This window comes from Abramis brama (genome assembly GCF_963993115.1).
Source record: "Abramis brama genome assembly, chromosome: 6".
In the NCBI taxonomy this organism is placed as follows: Eukaryota; Metazoa; Chordata; class Actinopteri; order Cypriniformes; family Leuciscidae; genus Abramis; species Abramis brama.
In genome coordinates, this window is record NC_139968.1 from 26,813,004 (window position 1) to 26,836,162 (window position 23,159).

At 34.6% G+C, this 23,159-nt stretch overlaps 4 protein-coding genes across 6 annotated transcripts; 2 read left to right on the forward strand and 2 right to left on the reverse strand.

Annotated features, from left to right (window-relative positions):
* Positions 1 to 705: 705 nt before the first annotated feature.
* rpp14 (ribonuclease P/MRP 14 subunit) lies at positions 706 to 3,693 on the reverse strand. Of its 2 annotated transcripts, XM_084117686.1 has the most exons (7): positions 3,437 to 3,576; positions 2,939 to 3,051; positions 2,745 to 2,829; positions 2,168 to 2,244; positions 1,811 to 1,889; positions 1,415 to 1,487; positions 706 to 1,293 (listed from the first exon to the last, which is right to left on the reverse strand). In XM_084117686.1, exons 2-6 carry the CDS (start codon positions 3,010 to 3,012, stop codon positions 1,416 to 1,418), a joined length of 387 nt encoding a protein of 128 aa, XP_083973812.1. In that variant the 5' UTR covers positions 3,013 to 3,051; positions 3,437 to 3,576; the 3' UTR covers positions 706 to 1,293; position 1,415. The 2 variants fall into 2 exon arrangements, with proteins under 2 accessions (XP_083973812.1, XP_083973811.1); XM_084117685.1 differs by having other exon boundaries at positions 706 to 1,487; positions 3,437 to 3,693.
* Positions 3,694 to 3,904: 211 nt separating this feature from the next.
* Positions 3,905 to 11,159, forward strand: rbck1 (RanBP-type and C3HC4-type zinc finger containing 1). Of its 2 annotated transcripts, none has more exons than XM_084117682.1 (13): positions 3,905 to 4,074; positions 5,486 to 5,538; positions 5,627 to 5,771; positions 5,862 to 5,958; positions 6,050 to 6,248; positions 6,335 to 6,432; positions 6,646 to 6,822; positions 8,562 to 8,722; positions 8,808 to 8,919; positions 9,005 to 9,184; positions 9,268 to 9,366; positions 10,204 to 10,347; positions 10,434 to 11,159. In XM_084117682.1, exons 2-13 carry the CDS (start codon positions 5,502 to 5,504, stop codon positions 10,512 to 10,514), a joined length of 1,530 nt encoding a protein of 509 aa, XP_083973808.1. In that variant the 5' UTR covers positions 3,905 to 4,074; positions 5,486 to 5,501; the 3' UTR covers positions 10,515 to 11,159. The 2 variants fall into 2 exon arrangements, with proteins under 2 accessions (XP_083973808.1, XP_083973809.1); XM_084117683.1 differs by having other exon boundaries at positions 3,931 to 4,070.
* Positions 11,160 to 11,709: 550 nt separating this feature from the next.
* On the reverse strand, positions 11,710 to 19,870 carry tbc1d20 (TBC1 domain family, member 20). The gene is given in 8 exon segments (XM_084117684.1): positions 11,710 to 14,499; positions 14,501 to 14,662; positions 16,108 to 16,249; positions 16,421 to 16,522; positions 17,626 to 17,812; positions 17,903 to 17,983; positions 18,065 to 18,250; positions 19,496 to 19,870. Coding segments are annotated over 8 exon segments (1,266 nt in total). The 5' UTR covers positions 19,554 to 19,870; the 3' UTR covers positions 11,710 to 14,151.
* Positions 19,871 to 20,293: 423 nt separating this feature from the next.
* Positions 20,294 to 22,665, forward strand: bloc1s1 (biogenesis of lysosomal organelles complex-1, subunit 1). Its single transcript, XM_084117663.1, has 4 exons — positions 20,294 to 20,475; positions 20,983 to 21,055; positions 22,093 to 22,225; positions 22,334 to 22,665. Exons 1-4 carry the CDS (start codon positions 20,415 to 20,417, stop codon positions 22,442 to 22,444), a joined length of 378 nt encoding a protein of 125 aa, XP_083973789.1. The 5' UTR covers positions 20,294 to 20,414; the 3' UTR covers positions 22,445 to 22,665.
* Positions 22,666 to 23,159: the final 494 nt, after the last annotated feature.

Below are 23,159 nucleotides of genomic sequence, written 5' to 3' on the forward strand. Positions count from 1 at the left end.
TACAGAAATTAATAAATTATTTACAGTTATATTCTGTTGTATTTTCATGACAATAACATTGAAAAGAAAGAAATAAAGTGAGAGACGCCATGTTATAGGCTAGTAAGTGCACTCAAACAGGAAACCACATAAGGCTCACGGCTAAATTCAATCATATCGTTTCTTGTGGGGCTCGGTATAAAATGAAACTTATCAAAGTAACAAATAAACTGTTTTCAACTTCATTTATGTGTCTGTCGTTATGCAGTTTTGGTTGGAGTTTGTAACACAAGCTTTGCATCTTTGAGGGTAAATGTTGACAAAAAATATCATGTGACCAGTCGGAGTAACATGTGACTCAATATGAATGAATTCTCAATTTTTATCTTATTTATTCTTGGCAAAGCATACTGATTTACCTCCCATCTTGAACACGATATATAAAGTTTATATATATATATATATATATATATTGAGGACTAAGATAGTTATTGGAAGATCTTGTGGTGAATAACCTTAAGTTACACTGTGGATGCATCACAGATGATTTAGTTTGAAAGAAAAGTTTTAATAATTTATGGGTTTTTTAAAATAATTTGCTGGTTAATTTAATGTAATTGTAATACTATTATGTTAACCATACTGCTTTCAAATTACTATTTGAAAGGACTATCTGAAAATGATCCCCTTGTTGAGGTTGGAAACAGCTAGACCACACCAGTCAAGTCAAGTTATTTTCACACACAGTTTATTTAAACTGCACCTCAGAGAACAAAAGCAATGAATATTAAATCTTTGAGTGAGCGTCACATTTCAAAAGAACAAAAATAAGCAAGAAAGAACATTTAATTCCTGGCAGCATATCTGGAACATAAACACAAAAACTGAACGGAAGCATTCCTCACAATTGCTCTCCATTCTGCGGCATCATCACTATGACCTCTCCCTCCATGACCACTTTGTCTTTTACAGCGCAGGAAACAGAAATAAAAGCAAAGGACATTTTGATCTTTTTAACCTCCGCTTCCGCCTCAACCTCCTCTCCAATGTAGAGAGGCGCCGGAAAGCGTATTTCCTGGTAGAGGAACACGCAGCCTTTACCGGGCAACTTTGTCCCAATAACTGCTGAGATCAGACCGTTAATCAGAACTCCGTGCACAATGGGGGTCTCAAAAGAGGTCGTTTTGGCGTACTCTGGGTCGAGGTGGAGAGGATTCATGTCCCCTGTCAGCTCAGCAAAAAGTGCGACGTCTCTGGCGCTGAATGTTTTGCTTAGCGAGGCCCGTTCACCGATGTAAAGCGACCTGTGCCCTACTGTGAGGGATGCAGGAACTGTCAGTGCTGAGTTGACAATATGGTACATATTTCTGTTGAAAATTCTTCTTCTAAGAAAGAACGTCATTTTTCCAAGGTATTTTTTTTTTTGTAGGCCCACCTCACGATGTCAACTGGTCTCCAAACTGCAGCTCACGGCTATTCCCAGACAGTGCTAACAAAAATGGCGACACCTGCAATGATAAATAAAAAGAACATAAGAGTTGCATTCAAAGCAGATGTCTATGACACGGATTAGAAGTTAAATGGGCTTCAGAATCTAAAACGAGATAAACAGCCACCACAGTAACCGCCTTTCTGACGCAAATTGCAAAGTACACACAGTTTGGCTGACAGACTGCCAATAGCCACGTTAAAATTATGTTGAGTCATTCCTGGCAGAGATACAACTGATCCACAAGCTCTTTACTGAAATCCAGTGCGAATTAAAAGAATGCAGACTCAGGGCGCATTAAATGTTGAATCAGCTTCAGACGTAATACTGGGAAAAACGTACCTGTGTGACTCTGAATGCACATGCCTCATTTTGATATGATCCCAGTAACGTTAATGCACTCCACAATTTCACCAGGCCACTGAGATTAAGAAACAACAGAATATTAAGAATGAACATCATTAGATACACAAAATGGGTGGGACAAATCCATGTGTTTATTCATTTCAGAAAAAAATAGTTTGGTCTGTGTTTCAGATACTTATTCCTACAAATAAATAAATAAATCGTAATTTAAACGGTCCCAAACTCAAGCCCAGAGGGATACCCCAAGTTCATAAACAGCTCTGTACTTTAATTAAACCATGCTTAAACACTTTGGCCTAAATGTTCAAGATTTGTACTAGGAGCATGACTTACCTGTTGTACACTCGTAGTATGCCGGTCAATTGGTTCTCATCAAACTTCAGCAGATCAAATGGAATAGAAGCTCCAATCTGCCATACAGAAGAAATATGATTATGCATCAGAAACAGTCAGAAAGCAGGATAAAGTCAAAAGAGACTACTGACTACAGCACATATTTATACAACAAAGAAAATTAAGTTATTTATATGTTTTATTGTAAATAAAACATCTTTAAACAATTTTATTAGGGGTGTAAATAGTCTCCATCTGAAAATAAAAATTCACAGTATTTATTACAGAATTTTTTGTTATTTTATTTATTTGGAATCATTTATAATTAAATGAACAATTCCCAATGTATTATGCATTCACTGCTTATCCAAAATATTTGTCCTTGAAGTTGGGTTTGTACCTTCAGCATATTTTTGTATGAAAATAATTATGAATTTTAGCAAAGTTTTAAAATTATTTCAGATTTCACACATTTTTAAGTATCAAAAATCTGCATCAGTGTTACATTTGAATTGTAAACATTTACTAGACTTTATAGAAACCATATTCCTACATGGTTGAGCCATACTATGCTCACCTCTCCGTAAAGATCTTTGAGTCCACGAATGATCAATTGTTTGAAATCTGCAGAAGAAATATTTCTGTTTCCATTCGCCAAAACCCTAAAAATAAAGAAAAGAAAAATGTTATGTTTCGACCATTTTATGTTCAACATCTAAAGACTGTAATAAAACTAACCAGATCAAAACTGACCTGTATCATGACACTTACAGAGATATTTTCATATAATGATAAACTGAAGCATTTTTGTAAACATGTCGCTCAAACTTTGAGGGTTCCTCCATAACTTGTAGTTTGACACAGAAATCCTTTCAGATGGTGTGCTAGAATTAAGAAAGAGATGAACTCATTAAGATCGATGCATTTTCAATACTGTTTATATAAATATAGTTGCATATTCAACCATGCTAAATAAATACGGTAATTATTCAGTAACAACCAGGTATATGAGAATGCAACATAGTATTACCATCTAATACAATCATTGTATCATAGTACTGACACAATATTCTTTATAAAGGTGAATTATTAAAGTAAATAAGCATGATTGGGAAGATCCAGGTCACGTGCAAGGTCTGTATTGCTACAAACTCCAGAAAATACTTAAACTACAGATTTAAAGAGCCTCCAACCGCTAAAAAAAACACAATTTACATTGAATTATGCAATCAAACAACTGTTTAGAGGTCTAAAAACTGATAAACTCACAGAATTACAGGCTGTGTTTGTCCTTCATTCACAGTACGCAGACCGCCATGCATGCACCCTCTCGCGCTGTCAAATCTCGCGAGAACACCTCGATAAAAGTCAACAAATGTTGGGGGAAAAACACAGACAACTATATTTTTACAACACTATTTCAACGAAAGCAGTCACATTTACTGCTAACTTTTTTGTTGTGACTACTTTTGGCCACATTCCAATTAAGCTTTTTCAGCTACTAATATTTTGGTTAGCTTATAGATAACAAATGCATACTAAAAGTAAAAAAACATTCATTTTGACTTCACAGGGACTTTAATTTCAGGTCTTTGTATTTTTATATTCGCAATTTTTTGTTTTATATATAATTATTTTAATTAATTTTATTATATAGCAAAAATACTACAAATGAACTAAATATCAGCCGACAGTGTTTTCCGCATCTGTGTTTGATGGAGTTGCACAACCTCTCGAGACTTTCTCACAGCGCTGACTGGGACTTCCTGAAGCAACTTCGTTTCACTTTTCATTCCTCTAAATTTCCCCTGTTTTGAGAATACTACGGAGGTTTTAATTAACAGCGTCGAGATAAAAACACACAGATACGACACGAAGAGTGTTTTATCACAACTGTCCTATGGTTGGTAAGTTTTTATCGTCATATTTGTTTTACTATCGCTGCTGTTGTGCTGAACGAGCGCATGTTTTATGTTTGCGGTTGTTTAAGGTTGTCAAATTTTACAGATAGTGTAAGAATACATAATGCACTTTTTATGCCATTTCTTGGATGCATGCAAAAAGATTTGTATTGATATTTACTTATTTCCATTATGATTTAGTTATAAATTACACTAAGAAATAGTACCTTGGCGCTGCCATGTTTTTTTTTACATTTACATGTACGAATCATAAAGTACCATGGTATATGTCAATTGTTAGAATTCTGGAATTGGCATGTAATATAATGTAATTAAATAAAAGTGCAAAATGCCAATAAAAAAGTACTACTGTATTCTGGAATTGGCATGTAATATAATGTAATTAAATAAAATAGGTATATGGATATACCACACTGAAACATCTAAATTTACTATCAAAAATATGATTTAACATAACTGAACCAAGATATATTTATCAGCAAACCGAAATGTTATCGATTAAATCAGTTAGAAATAGCTCTTTAATGTAACAGTTGCAGGTTACCACTTTTTACAGTGCAGAGCATATAAAAATACCATGGTATAAGCACAGTACTTTTTTGTGATCCAATATCTACAAATATTGCTTGTTTTTTTGGACAATATAATATAATATAATATGCAGTATATTTCATTTATTTTGTTAATATTTAAAAAAAAAGTATTTTATTTAAACAGGCTATATTTACTTAAATATATTAACTATTTAAAAAAATAGTCTGAAACTAAAACTTATTGCAATGTTAATATAATATTTAAAATGTTTTTATTAATATTCATACAATTTTATTTTATTTAAAAATATTAAAATATATTTATATAAATTAACTATTTAAAATCTAAAATTAAAACGTATTGCTGTATATATATAATATAATACAATATTTACAATTAATTTTATTAATATTTATTTCTATTTAATTTAAAAATGTTTAAATATATTTATTTAAATATATTTACTATTTAAAAAAATGTTGTCTAAAACTTATTCCTTTTTTTTGGACATAATGATATGATTGATATGATACGATATGACATGACATAAAAATAATATATTTTTATATATATAAATAAATATTTAATCTATTTAAAACTTTTTTTTAATATGCACATATATGTCTAAAGATTGTAAGCTAATTTTTAGTTGTACTTGTCACTGTGAGATAACATTACCACTGTTGTACATTTTTATACATTAATAATGTAATAATTTTTTTTCTCTAAACCATGATATGCTGTTTTTTTGGGGACATATACAATTATATATATTTGAATATAATATAAAAAAACAATATTTATACTTACATTTAATTTACAATAATTGTTACCTAAACATATTGCTTCTTTTTTTAACAAGCTTTCAAGATTAAAGCATGGCTGCCCTAGATGCCTCTACAAATATAAAAGAAGGTGAGTGTTAGTAAATATATTATGCAGTAAATGTAAATATCATAAGTCATATTTTGACACGGCAACATGCCTCATGTTACCATGGCAGCGGAGGACGCCGCTCAACTGCTGAGTGACGCCATCAACTCCAGAGACAAAGAAGAAGCCACTAAACACCTGGATCGACTTCTGGACCTGAAACTCCCCGTGTGTGTCAAAATAAATCCAGATGCGTACTCTAAAGACAGCATCAGGTATGTCGTCAGACCGGTTCCATCACACGAGAAACACTGAAACACTGAGCATACGTAACCATGGTTGTGTTTGGCTTTGTGTGGCGGCAGACTGAGAGTAGGAGTGGCGGACGCCGTATCAGACGCCCACATCCCAATAACAGTGCTGGTTCCAGTCTACATGACAGTCTCAGAGCTCAAAGAGAAGGTAAAGAGAGTTAGTGATGGACGTGAAAACTCTTTTCTGAAATCGAAACACAAAAAAATATACTACATGTATAGATATATTTGTGTTCCAGATCAATGACGACTACGGCTTCCACCCGGCCCTCCAGCGCTGGGTGATCGGGAAGCGTCTCGCGCAGGACAAAGACACCCTGTATAATTATGGAGTCCGAAACCATGACGACTCGGCCTTCCTCTTCATCCGCTCAGCAAAGACTGCCCAACTGAGCCGCGAACAAGAGAGAAAAGAGAAACAGGACAGACGGATTGATGGTATCGAGACTATATTTCTAATACAAAAAATAGCAGCTTGTATATGAAACATAAGTTTACTGAACCGCATGTCTTTCTTAATACAGTTATAATAGAGAACATCGGCCCCCCACCTCAACGCTCACCAGAGCTGCTCGCCAGAGGAGCCGATCTTCCTCCTCCTCCTCTACCTCCTAAACCTCAGGTATCTATCGCACAATATCTCTCTATTTTTTGCTCTTATCAATCTATCGCTCTATCGTTTTGTTGATCTATTTACCATTCTGTCACTCTATCTATCATTTTGTTGCTCTATGATTATGTCGCTCTATCTATCATTATGTCGCTCTATCTATCATTATGTCGCTCTAGCTTCCGATGTATCTCGTAATTATAATCATTGTGTTTGGTTTTCTAGAAGGTTGGTTGGTCATGTCCCGAGTGCACATTCCTGAATAAACCCACACGTCCGGGGTGCGAGATGTGCAGCACGGCGAGACCTGAGAACTATACAGTGCCGGATCTGTACCAGCCGGATCAGGCAGAAACCAGGAGACTCCAGCAGGAGGAACTCGCCAGCCTGCAGTACGAGCAGGTTAGATGAGGGGACACAACATACTGGACTACAAAACCACTCCAAATACACCAGGTTTACATCTGTGGGACAAACTCTGAAAGTACCTAACCGTATGACTGCATCTACAAAGCTTTACAGTAGAAAAAGATCAATGGATCAATGGAAAGTGAAAACAACGAACATTTAGAACGTTTTTAAACTCCTTCACTTTTCAAACAATTTATTTGTGTAATACACTGGTTTGAAAGTGTTTAAGTGGATTCTTTTCTGTTTACTTTGCATCACAAAAAGCATTTTTCATTTTGTTGTTGACTAAATGATAAAACAAATTAACACAAAACTGTTTTATTCATTAAGGCGAGACACGGCAGGCAAAAACATAGATTTTTCATGCAGTGGTCAGTTTTGAGATTTTGGGCTAGTTTACTCCTTCAATATGTGTTCTTTCAAGCTGCTATAAAGAAAACGTTGAAAATATACATTAAGATGTTTATTTTATTACATTTTGTTTACTTGCGGCAGTAAGTTTCTCCCAAATTTACCAGGAAGTTAGCATTCCAACGGGACACGCCGAGATCCGTCTGTTTACTGAAGTCTGTCATGACCGGTATCGCTGTAAAGCTGAGTCTCCTGCACAACGCTATGTAACCCAAATATGGGCATTTCCTTTCTATCAGTAACCAATCGTGAATGTCCAAAGGGGGATTTTAAGCTAACGACGATTTCTCATTTAGAGCTGTTTAAATCTTTAACTGCCGTTTTCTCAAAATGAGTTTTTTGTCATTCTCCAGTATAAACATCTCAGCCTGTGTAGCACCTATGTACACCAAACTTTCCAGTTATACACTTAGCAGTATTCTGAAGATATTTTCAGAGGGATTTGTTAATAAATCATTCCTGGCCTGATTTATGTGACATTTTAATCAAAAAAATATGGCGAAAATCTATTTTTTATGGCTGTGGACAGTATATTTTGATTCCCTAGGTAATGAAAGCATCCTGAAATCCCTCTGAGTTTTTATTTTCATCTTGTGTGTAAACAAAATGAAAAAAGAATTTTGCACCTGGCTTTATCATATGTTCAGATCTATCTACCGAAAATATATGCAAAATCGTGCATATTTAATTAGATAATGCATAATTTGCACAATTAAACACAAATTTCTAAAACTTGTAATAATTTTTTTTATATACTTGTGTAAGTAATCAACTGAGGAAGTTTCATGGTGATATCTATTATTTTAAAATTTTACCCTATTCACCTGTAGTGTCTCGCCTTAAAGCAAACTAATGAAGCAAATTGAAGCAATTTAATTTTATACAGTCCTGAATAAAAAAATTTAATAAAAAAGAGGATTGCTATTGTATCTTTTTTATCATGTGGATCATGTAGATCAGTTGTTTCCCAATTAGGCTTTTATATTTACCAATAGGATAAAATGCCATATGTAATTATATTACGACACATTCATAAGAAGACAAAGAAACTCTTTCAGGATTTCAAAGAATACATATATTTTTATTAATTAAGTGCATATATAAAATCTAAAATATTAAATGTATTAATTATTATTCATTAATTATTAATCACACATAAAATTTTTCCATTTTTCCATAGGATAAATTATTATCTTAGGATAGCATCTTTTAGGATTAGATCCACATTATGATATTAATTCTAAATGAATCTTTTAGCATTTTGACATAATACAAAACACACACACACAAGCATAACACATGTGGCTGTGTCCATTCAGTCTCTGATAGAACAAAGAAAGAAGAATTTCCAAGAACTCCTGGAAACAGATTCCCAGAGTCTGGTGGGGAACACAGATCAACTGGATTGCGCCATCTGCTTTTGCACCATCATGCCAGGAGAGGGCGCCGTGCTGAGAGAGTGCCTGCATAGCTTCTGCAGGTCATTTAAGACTGTTCAATTGTTACTGTAAACAGGAAGTACCACTGAAACATAGTCTAAAATACAACTTCTGTTTATCCTACAGGGAGTGTCTGAAGGAAACCGTCCTGAACTGCACGGATGCCGAGGTGGCGTGTCCATATAGAGACGACGCTTATTCCTGTAACTGCATACTTCAAGATCGAGAAATCAAATCAGTAAGATCATAAATGCAGTATCATTGAACCTTGACTTATTGCGGTTCACTTGATAAACACACCAAACCCTACTGTTTCCCACCAGCTTCTCTCTCAAGACGAGTACCAGAAGTTTCTGGAACTGAGGCTGAACATCGCAGAGTCGCGCAGTGAGAACAGTTACCACTGCAAAACGCCCGACTGCGCCGGCTGGTGCATCTTCGAAGATGACGTCAACGAATTCATGTGTGACATCTGTCATGAGACGAACTGCCTTCTCTGCAAGGTGAATATCACGTTTGTTTAGTTCACGTCCAGTTTTTAGGTGCAAGCTACGGTGACCTAAAAGACTGTGTGTGTTTTTCCAAGGCTATTCACAAGGGAATGAACTGCCAGCAGTACCAGGACGACCTGCGGATACGAGCGCAGAATGACGACGCTGCCCGGCAGACCACACAGATGCTGGATGTGAGTGGAAAACTCATTTGTTTCAAACTGTTTTTGTTAATATTTGAAGCTGTTGAAGTTATTGAAACAGCACCCACTAGGGATGGGAATCGTTAAGAATTTCCTTGAAATTCCTTGAATTGAAAATTCTGTTATTAATTCCTCACCCTCATGTCGTTCCAAACCCATAAGACTTTTGTTTATCTTCGGAACAGAAATGAAGATCTTTTTGATTACATTGAATCAAACACACACAGTGTGACCAATGTAGTCTGATTCCTGAACAAATGACTCTAATGAATCGTCTCTTTTTAGTGAATCAAACATATCCACAGCGCAATCAATGTTTGATTCACAAAAAAGTGCAGATTCATGAGTCATTAGGAATCAGACTACACTGATCACACTGTGTGTGAAACTGATATGTGAACACACACACACTGCAAACCGTGGACACACACCCAGAGCAGTGGGCAGCCATTTTGCTGTGGCACCCGGGGAGCGATTGGGGGTTAGGTGCCTTGCTCAAGTGCACCTCAGTCATTTCTTGCTGGTATTGAGAATCAAACCTGCAATCTTTGGGTTATGGGTTCTGACTCTATAACCATTAGGCCACAACTGCCCCATGCGCTGTATGCATTTGATTCACTGAAAAGAGCCATTTCATAAGAGCCATTTGTTTAGGAATCAGATTAAATTTGTTGTGCTGAATGCTTTTGATTCACTGAAAAGAGCCGATTTATAGTTTATGTGTTCTGGAATCGAATTACAGTGGTTTTCTGCATGTTTCAGATTTTAGAAATTTTAAAGAATTAACGTTAAAAATATTCATTACCTGTCAACCGGTTTCCATTCCAGCAACTCCTGAAGAATGGCGAGGCGATGAACTGTCCAAAATGTCAGGTGATCGTCCAGAAGAAAGACGGCTGTGACTGGATCAGTTGTCTGATGTGTAAGACCGAGATCTGCTGGGTGACTAAACAAGCCCGATGGGGACCAAAGGTCGGACACCAAACTACATGATTCATTCGTTCAGTGTTTCACAAGCATCAGATATAGTTAACCTAGACCTGGTTCTGACTCCTCAGGGTACCGGAGACACATCGGGTGGTTGCAGATGTCGAGTCAACGGAGTCCTCTGCCATCCGCAGTGCCAGAACTGCCACTGAACACTGGCGGCATATCTGAACGCTGCTTCTTCAACAAGCAGAAACCTGCGCTACAGTAACACAACACTTACGAAACTCCTTAAAATAATCCAGGTGAGGTTAATGCGCCACAGTTGTGGTTGTACCTTTAAAACATTCACTTTCTCTAGTCATCTCACGGGCACATCAATCAGATTCAACGATATGTTCCAGGACTAAAGATTCAGAACGTGTTTACAAAATTAAATGTATCTGAGCTTTTATAGGATGAAAAAAGTGACATCTTTAAAAATGCTTTAAACTGTCATTAATCACTACTATTTTCTGGCGACTTGATGCTCTGGGACTTTGTGCAATGCTGTTGTAAGAGAAAAGACTTATTGTTGTTGTATCTTGATTTTTGTATGAGGTGATTTTTTGTTTATAATCCAAAGATGTTTTGTTGTAAAATCGTAGTAGAATATGCAATACGGCATGATGAAGGAATAAATCAAACTGTTAAAAAAAAAAAAAAACGACACATTGAAGATTAACTCAAATTCACAACAAATGCATAAAATGGAGTAGATTGTAATCAAATTATATAAAAAAGAAAAACCCTCAATTGTCATAATTATTGATATATCAATTAAAAATGAAAATAAAGTTGTAATATAATTTTCACAATACAGGTTTTTCCTCATATTCCTATTTTTTTTAAACATGTCGAAGCATTATCATTCTGTTCTCTTGTTTACAATAGATTCAATAAAGCTTGTATACAAAATAATGGAGCCAATTCAAATGATTTTTTAATCTCCTTAAAAGGCACACTATGCAAGATTTGTACCTTAATATAACAGCTTTGAAATCATTTTGATGGTAAACAAACTCGTAGTAGGGTGAGGTGCAGGTTTGAGAGGTGGTGCCCCGACAAATCTCACGAGAATCACAACTTGCTTTACGGCACGACGTCACACACATCAACAACATATGAAGCAGATTCTATGGAAGACGCTAGCACGCATTTCAGACGTGAATCATGGCAGAGTCGACGAAGAAAGCGCGGTCGGAAGAGTCAAGGAAAAGAAAACGAGAAACGTATTTAACGACAGTAACGTTAAATACAAGTACTCCACAGCGACTCTAGGGGGCACTGTTTGACAAAAACGGAAACTGCATAGTGTGCCTTTAATATGTTGAATTTATCCAAATGAACAAATCTCTTCTACACAGATCGTTTTACTTTTCTTTTTATTGAAACATATTTAGCAACATGGTCAAATGTGAGACATTAACTTCAGCGAACCAGAGACAACTTATAACAATCTCTCAAAGTGCAAACAAATAAGAAAGAAGCATGTTCTTTAGTGCAAAATTAATGCAAAATCAAAGCAGTGATTATGTAGTCATAAACAGTAGTATTGTGTGGATGGCAGCATGTTATTTTAATAAATCATGATTCAGCAATATAAGAATAATGGAAAATATCCACTTGGATGTTACTCTAAGCTTAGATGTTAAGTGGAAACGATCAGTTGTGAACAGCATTTAAACAATAAAAATAATAAATGTGCCATGATTCAACAACTAACCTGGAGTTAAATTACAGAAACTATCATTTACACACTCCAGAATATCTCAAGTATGTTGATCAGCTGAAGTTTCTTGCAAGTGGTTTCAATTCCAGCTCTGAGATTCATGAAAAATGTACATTATGTACCACTTATCACAAAAAATACTGCAATTAAGGTGATTTGGAGAAGAAAAAACTGAAACGTAGTGAAAAAATTAACATAGACATGGTGAACATAATAAAATGACTCTTCATTCTCTGCTGTTTTATAATTGCTTCTTAACTAAGATTTTACGTACTCAAAACTAATTAGATTCCTTCCAATAAGGGGCCCTGAACCAAATAAATTTCTAATTCTATGAACAGGGGCTCTAAAATATTTTGGTCTCAATAGATATATATATTTTTTTTAAATAAAACACATAGCAGCTCAATCATGAAACACAAGTAAAGCAAATTTCTGCATAGATAATTTGTAATGTCATTTTTAGGTAAATTTACATAAGAATGACTTTACAAACAATGTATATCAACCGTTTTTGTTTGAATGTTGTTTCTGTACATGAATTTCAGAACAAAAACTTTACACACATTGCTTGTAAAAGCAAAATGTAAATTGCCGCAAAATTATTGCCGCAAAAAGGATGGTTTTACAACATTCATAAAAGCATAATTGCGTAGACTTCTTGTATTCAGTTCACTTTGACATTTTATAGAAAAATAGTTTGACAAATGTGAATGTTTTTGTAGATGAATTTCAAAATAAAAGAAATCTCTTAAACTATTGTTATGTACACTGTTGCATTAGATTTAGTGTGGAAATTTACGTAAAAATGCATTTACGGACAATGTACATGAATGCTTTTTTGTGCATTCATTTCTAAACAAAAACTCCCTTAAACTATTCTGTACATAGTTCATAAAAGAATTCTTAAGTAAATTGTTGCAGTGAATTTAGTCTGAAAATATACGTAAAAACATATGTATACATGCATATTATTTTGTACATGAATTTTAAAACAAAAACTATGATTACTAAATTGTTACATTCAATTCAGTCACAGTTTACATACAAATTGTATTACGAGCAAGGTACATGAATGTCATAAAATTACGTTAGTTATGTTCATAGCTCGTTAAATCATCCTTATGTAAATTTTTGCATTGAATTGAATGCTACAATTTAGCAATTCCAGTTTACTTTTGTTTGAAAAGTTCATGTACATTGTAAAACAATATTTTTATGTAAATTGTCACATTGAATTGAATTCAACAATGTAATGAAGTGAGTTTTTGTTTTGAAATTCACATGTAAAACAAAGTTTTAGTTTAGCTAAAGCTGTCGCATTTAAGTGAATGCAACAATTTACATAACCATCTACATAATGATTGAGTTTAAATTCATGCACAAAAACAAAAATGTACATTGTTTGTCAAGGTATTCTTACTGTATGTAAATTTCCGCATTGAATTGAATGAGACAATTTAAGTAAAAATAGCTTGACAATCAATGTACATTTTGGTTGTTTTAGATGAATTTCAAATGTATATACATTTTTTAAACAAAAACAAACTATTATTACTAAATTATTGCATTCGATTAAAATTTTCCATAAAAATTGGTTTACGATCAGTGTAAATGAACTTTCGAAAAAGAAAAACTAATTACAAAATTGTTTCATTTAATTAGACAATTTACATAAAAATTGTTTTATGACCAGTGTACATGAATGCTGTTGCACATGAATTTTCAATTATTCGTAAAAGCATTCTTATGTAAAGACTCACAAAAAGAACGCGTCTACAGATGATTTACACAAAAATGTGCACAGATCGTGTTTCATGAATGAGCCGTGGAGTGTACATACCTCTACTGTACATTTAGCTCGACACAATGATTGACGTTCTTGTGGATCCAGGAAACATTTTCCTTTCATTTCAGACTCTAGGGAAAAAAAACTTGTTTAATTAGAATAACCGTACGCACAATATTTTATTCATTAGTCTGACTCGTATATAAATACTTTAAAAAAAAAAGGCGAAATAACAAACATTCAGTCCTCAAATTGAGACGCTGTTATTGTGTGCTGTCGATTGGCTTCTTCACGGGAAGAGTAAGTCTAGCTTAGGAGCCCATTCCAGGGCAGAGTTTACCACGGCTAAAGCTGCGGCCCCCAACGCCACAGTCAAACCCATGACCGCTAGCCTCATGAAGCGGCGTCCCGTGGTTTGCACGGCCGCTACGGTGCTGCGCTGGGCCTCCAGCGTGCGCTTCTGCTGCTCCATCCGTCTCTGCCGGAGAACCGTGTCCGGGCGCTGCTGCGTCGACGCCAGCTCAAAGTCTTTGAAGGTGGAGACGGCGGTTCTGGACAGAGAGAATGGTTTGTGAGATATTTGTTGCTGTGTGAAACCCCTCTTCAGAGCAAGGCTGATAGACTCACTGCTGACTGCGCTCTCTGGCCAGCTCAGACGGAGGGAACTGAACGAACAGATCTCCCGCGCGGCTGATCAGAGTCTCGTACGGCAGGTCCTGTGGGATTCGGGACAGCAGATGGTGCATCATGGCCATGTCACACTCGCAGTCCAGCACCTCCTCCTCTCGATGCAGCACGATCTGCAGGAAGAAAACAACGCTGGATATCAGTAGATTGACACAGGACACAAGGACGACCAATGAATGTGATTTCTTTGCTGTTGTGTGTTTGGATTTCTATTGAATCTTACAGCCTGGGTTTTAATGGTAGTATTAATATACACTAAAAATGTACTTTAAAAATTAACTAGAAAAATATTAATTAGAATATATATATTTTTAAATTACGATAATAAAAATGAGATTTTTACTATATTAAATACAATACAATATGTGATAGATACATTAATGAGATATTATTATTTTTTTCATCATGGTAATGACTATCTATGTTTATTTATGTTTTGTATCTACGTTAAAATAATGAGAATGTTTATTTTATTTTTTTTGCTGCATTATGATAATGACAATTAGATTTTTTTATTATAGTAATGACATTTTTATATATATTAAATAATATCCCATTTTATGTAATGTTAATGACATTTTTGCATTTTTTATGTTTTTCAAAATATTAAATAATATAAAATTGCATTATGGTAATGACTATTGGAATTTATTTATATATATATATATATATATATATATATATATATATATATATATATATATATATATATATATAATTGTATGGCATGGTAATGACAATGACATTTTTTGCATTATGGTAATAATCTTTTTTTATTTTTAAATAATATCTAATTGCATTATGGTAATGACTTAGATTTAAAAAAAAAATATATGAATTAATATCCAACTGTATGGCATGGTAATGAGATTTTTTTTGTATTATGGTAATAAATATTTTTTTTTAAATACTAAATATTCCATTTTATGTTACGTAATCACAATGAAAATTTTTCAATATTAAATAATGATTTTATTTTGAATTATGCTATTGACAATGATTTAATTAAAAAATATATATATATCTTGTTAATGTTATGGTAATGCCAATGCTTTTTAAAATATTAAATAATATCCTGTTTTATGTCACGGTTATGATGAGAATTTTCTGCCCTTTACATTAAAGAAAATTCATTTAACTTTTTTTACATTACAGTAGGCTACTAACAATTAGGTTGAAAACAAAATAATAATAATCAAATTAATGTCACAATGCACAAAATCTTAATGATTCTAAGAATAGGCTTAATTTTTTTAATGCAAAATATCATTTTTTCTTTTTAAAACTACTCTATAGTCTATTAGTATTTAGTTACCATACATCAAAACTCCATGTCTGGAAGTTTAGGCGGACTGCAGATTCGGAACATAGTACTTTATTGTTCATCAGGACATGAGAGAATGTGTCAATTATTTATTCAGACTCAACAACACGGCCTAAAAATAGCTGCTAATGCGGTGGCAGTGAAACTGCTGACCCATTTCTGCTGAATATCAGAAACCAGAGACTCAGAAGAGGGTTTTGAGGATGACAAAGAGTCAAACAAACGCAAACGTACCACAGCAGCAAAGTATATAGGCATGAGGGGATGGCAGGCCAGGAAGAAGTCGTACAACCGGACCACATGGCGGAAATCTGACAGCACGTGTCCGAACCATGTGATGAGCCAGCTGAGGGCGAAAATCGTGCCCACTTCAGCTCTGTTGAGAAAATAAAGATGCTTATCTCAAACTACTCATGTGAATAAAGAACATCGCTCATCATTCTTTCACATGGTAATGATGACCAAACAGGATCAATCAGACCATTGTGCTTCAGTACAAACATACAAAGCAAACATAAAAAGCAAACAAAAAGGGGCGTATACTCACTGCTGCATGAAGTCGTACACTTCAGGGTTCACTCTCTCGATGATGGGCATCAGGTAGTTCAAGATGTGTTTGGTGTTGTCCATAGTGGGGTCCATAAAGTCCCTTAAAGGCAAGTTAGATGCATGAAAAATATCTACTTAGACATTAAAAAAAAGGTGACGCTTTACAATCAGGTTTCATTAGTTACTACTTTAGTTAACATGAACTAAGGATCAACAATACTTCTACAGTATTTATTCATCTTTGCTAATGCTAATTTTGACATTTGCTAATACATTATTAAAATCAAAGGTTGTATTTGTTAACATTAGTTAATGCACCGTGAACTAACATGAACAATCAATGAACAATTATATTTTTATTAACTAACATTAACAAAGATTAATAAATACTGTAACAAATGTATTGCTTATTGTTAGTTCATGTTAGTTAATACATTTACTAATGTTAACTAATGAACCTTATTGTAAAATGTTACGCATAAAAGTTGTTTTAAGAAGATGTTTCACCTTACTATAATACAGCAAGTGAAGTAATATTTTGTTCCCTTTTATTTTCAGCATAAATTAGGGCACATTCAAGAAATGTATAAATAAAAGATGTATATTAATATTTTAAAGTTGAAATAATAATATTAATATACTTCTCACTGAGAATGAGATTTTTTTTTTAGGAGGGAATTGAGCTTGATTATCATAATAAAGATAATTTTTTTTATCTTTATTAAAATAAAAAATAAATTTCGATAAATTTATCAAAATAAATGTAAAAATAAATATTTTACAATTTAAATAATAATGAATATAATTCACTTATTTAATAATAATAATGATAATATATTTTTACATTAGTGATGAGAATGAGATTTTTTGTTGGAGGAAATTGCACTTAATAATATTTAATTAATAAAGATTATTATATAGAATATTTAATGTAACATTATAATAATATTGAATATATTTAAATTACATATAACAAAATATATTTAGACAATATTTAAGAATAAATAATAATAATATTTTCACATTACAGTTTTGAGAATGAAATTTTTGTGAGAGGGAATTGTACTTAATTATATATACATGCTTATATATATATATATATATATACTGTATATATATATATATATATATATATATATATATATATATATATATATGTCCCAGACAGGCTCTGGATCTGTTTCTTTTCTGTTCCTGGCCCACCTGAGATGGTGAGTGGAGAGTTTCTCCACTAGGGCAGTGGCGAGTCGTTCCCCGAGCACCAGCAGGAAGGTCACCACGATGTCATGGTAACCCTGATAATAGTGCAGCTGAGGGTTTTTCACGAGCACCCGCAGAATAATATCAGTCAGCTCCTCCTGAAGTCCCTCCCGCTGCTCGTCTGGCATCCCTGCGTCCGTTAAACACATTAAAGCAGTTTAGACATGTACAGAGACCAGCTCCAGATCCAGAAGAAGCAGCGCCGGTGCCTTCAGCTCACCTGGAGGGAAGCGTCTGAGGGATCTCTGGACGTCCAGAAGCACTTGGTTGAAGTCCTTGTTGTTGTCTCGATCCACCGTCTCTGAAGAATGAAAACTTGATTTACATCTGCAAGGCTTTCGGAAAGTGAATTCCCTCGGATGTCCTAAGTGATCGGTCTTACCTAGTTGCTCAGGTATGTTGTCCACAGACACGTTGAGCAGCCTGGGCCACACCTGCCGGCGGATCTCATCGGTCAGAAGACCTCCTTCGCTGATGGCCATGCGCCTCAGAGCGGGCACGTCCACGGGCGTCATGTTCAGGGCCTGCGTGATCTCCGCCATCTTCCTCTTCCGTCGGGACTCGCCATCTGCAGACATGAAGACTGGAGTCAGCAGCTGAATACTGCGCTACCTCCCTCAGCACTGTCTTATTGTGCTTCAGCTCAAGAGTTTACTGGAAATGAACAAGTTGACTAAGATCTTTACCCTTTCTCCTTCTTTTGCGCAAGTCTTTTTGACACAACAGCCATTCCCCAGAGGGACAGTAAGATTGAAAGGCTATTTTGAACTATTTTAGTCTGGCTCACAAAATACACTCACTTCCCAAACATATGAAGCAGTTTGCTTTTGTGAAACAGATTTTTAGAGTGCATAGTCTATTATACCACATGTTGGGGTATGATGAATAATGTATTCTGAAAATATTTCAATAATGTTATGAATAGGTACTTAATATGAAATGAGCACAAGATCTGTAAATACAAAAGATAAGTCACAGGACAATCCCTTAGAAAAACAATTAGATGTATTTAAAGGATTAGACTATGTGGCAGAAATAAATTATTAACACACCCAAAGAAAATTATATTTTTTTTATATACAGTAGTCAACATTTGAAGTGGATCAAACCCTTTCATCAAAGTTATACATGAATTTTGAACAACACCCGTTCTTGTCTTAGGACAACTTTGATGAACTTTTTTGATCCACTTCAAACGTTGACTAGTATACATGTATATATATATATATATATATATATACACACTAAATATTCTTATATCTATCAGACAAATACACATGTATAATTTATATATCAACATATTTATGTATTGATCCATCTCTATATATAGATAGACAGTATGATAGATAGATAGATAGATAGATTAGATAGATAGATAGAGTGTGATAGATAGATAGATAGATAGTGTGATAGATAGATAGATAGATAGATTAGATAGATTAGATAGAGTGTGATAGATAGATAGATAGTGTGATAGATAGATAGATAGATAGATAGATAGATAGATAGAGTGTGATAGATAGATAGATAGTGTGATAGATAGATAGATAGATAGATAGATAGATAGATAGTGTGATAGATAGATAGATAGATAGATAGATAGATAGATAGATAGATAGATAGATAGATTAGATAGATAGATAGATAGACCATTTCTAAATCCCAATATTTTCTTTCTCATAATGTAAATACAAACCTCTAAAATTTGTTTGGTAAAAACGGTAATATTGAAACGACATTGATCTTTTATCGACAGTTAAAGCAGTAAAATCTCCCATCATGTCATAAATGAACACACTTCTATAAATCACACCTTGTTTTCCGAGTCCATTGAGCGAGGAAGAAGCTCCGACACTGCGTGACTTCTTCATCCTGTCGCTAATGTCTGTCCCTTTCCTCGGGTTCAAGTCCAGCTACATCATTTTATTTCAATGCAATGCGAACAGCTGATGGGCTTTTCCTTTAGCTTGACAGCTAACCTACAGGCCACATCATCTCGTTAGCTGTGTAAACGCATGTCAAATGAAAAGCATGTGTCTCTTCGGTCTTTTTTACTCATGTCAAGGGTTTTAAATCAGTGCGTTTCGCTGAACCGACCGGGACCTCGGAGTCTCTTTTGTGTCATTTCATGATGTGAATCGCTTTAGAAGCTCCAGCTGTAGTATCATCTGGGTTAATGTTTACGTGTGAGTGAAGGATTATGGGAGCTGTAGTTTTATTGTAAAAAGGCGGGGTCCTAGCAACCATTCAAAATTAAAGTCTAAGATAAAAAAATAAAAAAAACAACAACAAAAAAACAAAAACAAAGACACATTTTTTTTTCGTTTGTTTTTTCTTGTAGACTGTAAAAGGGTTTTCTTTTTTTTTGTCCTGCCCCCTAGAAACTGTCTGTAACACGCATGTCTATGATGGAAATACATGTTCATTAAAAAATAAAATGAATTGATGATGGACACATTTCATGATTTAAATAAAAATTGACGTTTTTAACACTCATTCAAGAATAGTCAACGCTAATTGGTCAGTTTGTTAGATCTATGATTAAAAAAAACGAAACGTTTATTTTGAAATGTCGTTTTAAAATACTCTCATGCATTTTGACCATCCGCGCTTTCCGTATATTTTCACTCAGAGCTATCTGTCATGTGAGTCCAGTGATTGCCAAAACATTGAGAGAAAATTAACTTTATCCAATCAACATATTTCGTTTTCTATTACATTAAATATCCAAAATGCTCTCCCGCTTATTAAAAGAACACCAAACGAAACAAAACGAAAGGAAAGAGTTGCAAGGTATGTGCTTCTGTAGATCTCTACCGACTAGCTTTAGTTTACAGGCCCTTTGGAATAACTCAAACGTATACTTGTCTGTTTTATTGTAACGTAATGTATTTAACAAAAGATGGAGCTAATTGACAATTAATGTTCACTTGATCGGCGAAATTCTATCTTGCATTCATCTAGTCGCTGAAATTTACTTTTATTTGAATCCTTATTTATACTATATCATCATGGATGGAGTATCATTTATGGAAAAAAATGCAAGTTTAATTTTATTTAATAACTGTAGATTTAAACACTTTTAATTTATATAAATTGCAGTAAAATACGTCTGAACAATACAGAAATAATAAATAGCAGCTAAATTGTTACAGAAACAAAGATGGTTTGTTGTAAAAAAGAAATTAATAATAAAACTTTGATAAAATAAAAAACTATCACTTTGTTTAAAAAAACCCTATACGTTAAGTGTGTCATGCAGTTCTTGGTCAAGTGATAAAACACTTGTATACTGTACAGAGAGACGAAGACGAGAGGCCATAACAGCTGCAACATGTTTAACAGAAGCCCTGGTGGATCATCTAAATGTGGGGTGAGTCTGATACATTTTATATGTTTGTAAAGGTGTTATTTAATGCACAGGATTATACGGTCAGTTCATGTGATCACTGCTGTCATAATCCAATACTTTGTGCCGATGTTATGACGAAACTGTGCAAAAGCAGCTTAAAACCGCACGGTTGGATGCAACAGAGCATTGTTCTCGCAACAGCCGACTTCATGAAAACATGTATAATTGGTGCGTTCATGTCGTGGGAAGTTACGTCAGGCGAGTTCACATCACTTGCAAGATGGCGGTAACTTCTCTTCAAGGGTTAGTTCACCCAAAAAATGAATTTACTCACCCTCAAGCCATCCTAGGTGTATATGATTTTCTTATTTAAGCCAAACACAATTGGAGTTATATTAAAAAATATCCTGGCTCTTTTCAGCTTTATAATGGGAGTGAATGGTAACAGATTTTGAAGCCCAAAAAAAGGCATCCATCCATCATAAAAGTAATCCATATTGCTCAAGGGGGTTAATAAAGGCCTTCTGAAGCAATGTGTTTTTGTAATAAAAATATCCATATTTATAACTTTATGAACTATATTCACTAGCTTTTGGTAGCGGCCATACGCGAGTCTAGTTCCGGCGGGAGAGTGACCTATGTATTTTCCTATGTATATTTATCTATGGTTCAGACTCATAATTATGCATTTTTATGGCAACATTATCAATTGAATCTGCAGCATTGCAGGTGGTACAAGTCAGAGCTCAGTTGTAATTATGAGTTCTACTAAGACTGAACACTTTTTGCAAGTCGTAATTATCATAATTAAGACATCACCAAAAACAAAAAATTCACAAAATAAATCTTTCATGTAACAAACGTAGAGATGTATGAAGCACGGCTCACACAGAAGTTTGGCTTTCAAACCAATCAGCTTTCTGTTGGTCAGCGCGCCGATTTCTGTTGAAACTTCCGATCGCGCAAGTGACTGGATTTCGCCTGCAGATTTTCGTCAAACAACGGTAAATGTATGCATGAATTTTAAGACATTGTAATATCTCAGAATCTCTGCTCAGGGTGGCACAGGCCTACGTCAATCAGCGCAAGCTGGACCATGAGGTGAAGACGCTGCAGGTTCAGGCCAGTCAGTTCTCCAAGCAGACGGCCCAGTGGATCAGCATGGTGGAGAACTTCAACCAGGCCTTAAAAGTACACCAGCTTTTTTATATAGCGATTCTTGTTTTTCACAATTTAGTGTTGCAGTCAGTTTCTCTGAAGTGAAATTTGCAAGTTTCATGACCGATTATTCTTTTACAGGAAATCGGAGACGTGGAGAACTGGGCGAGAAGTATCGAGATGGACATGCGGACAATCGCGACAGCTCTGGAGTACGTGCATAAAGGCCCGGTTCAGCCCGCGTCCTCATGAGCGGATGGTTCTGGTGGCCCAAAATGGACTGAAACTCAAAGGCTTTTCCTCCAACTGTTGGAGAAACTTGGACACTGTTGTTTGAGACATTTGTGTCTCATTTATTCTAGTAAAGAACTGCTGGAATAGCTGTTTATTTAGAATTTGGTTCATTTTTTATTTTCGTTTGATATATTATCAATGTGCTTGCGTAATAAAAACAAATACCTGTTGTGCTATAACTGCTGCGTTGGAGCATGTTATTGCATTTAAGGTCACATTTTATCCTCACAATATCTGGGATTCACCTGTTAAGATTCGCTTCCTTGCTTTTCACTCCAAACATTTGGCAAGTGTTTTCCATTCAGCCTCAGTAACCAACGTATAATTTAGGATTACAAACTTGCCCGTTCTTTTATAGACGTAACAGGGAGCTAAAATAGATTTTACACGTTTTGTGGGATTTCACGGTTTTTCCCATTTTAAGCAGGGTATGCAGTGTGATTCTACATAATCCACATTTCTACAATAAGGTCTCTCAGCCTCATAGGATTAACTTTATTTATGTAAGGAGAAAAAGTAAAACGTAAAACAAAGTGCGGCTGTTTTAAGTCCACAACATGCCAGATTTCACTTGAGTTTTCCAATTGTGTCGAGGCTTTAAATAATTTTTTACTGTTTTTTTTTTTAGGCATATAAAGTAAAAGTTCCAAACCTGTATGAATTTCTTTCTTCT

Bases quoted from the DNA above. Each gene is read 5' to 3' on its own strand.
- rpp14 (XM_084117685.1), bottom strand. From the start codon at position 3,012: ATGGAGGAACCCTCAAAGTTTGAGCGACATGTTTACAAAAATGCTTCA. The intron at 2,830-2,938 runs GTAAGTGTCATG...CTTTATTTTTAG, and splicing joins CATTATATGAAAATATCTCT to GGTTTTGGCGAATGGAAACA. The intron at 1,488-1,810 runs GTACGTTTTTCC...TTATCATTGCAG, and splicing joins GTGCATTCAGAGTCACACAG to GTGTCGCCATTTTTGTTAGC.
- rbck1 (XM_084117682.1), top strand. From the start codon at position 5,502: ATGGCTGCCCTAGATGCCTCTACAAATATAAAAGAAG. The intron at 5,959-6,049 runs GTAAAGAGAGTT...TTTGTGTTCCAG, and splicing joins TCTCAGAGCTCAAAGAGAAG to ATCAATGACGACTACGGCTT. The intron at 9,185-9,267 runs GTGAATATCACG...TGTTTTTCCAAG, and splicing joins CGAACTGCCTTCTCTGCAAG to GCTATTCACAAGGGAATGAA.
- bloc1s1 (XM_084117663.1), top strand. From the start codon at position 20,415: ATGCTCTCCCGCTTATTAAAAGAACACCAAACGAAACAAAACGAAAGG. The intron at 20,476-20,982 runs GTATGTGCTTCT...TATACTGTACAG, and splicing joins CGAAAGGAAAGAGTTGCAAG to AGAGACGAAGACGAGAGGCC. The intron at 22,226-22,333 runs GTACACCAGCTT...ATTCTTTTACAG, and splicing joins ACTTCAACCAGGCCTTAAAA to GAAATCGGAGACGTGGAGAA.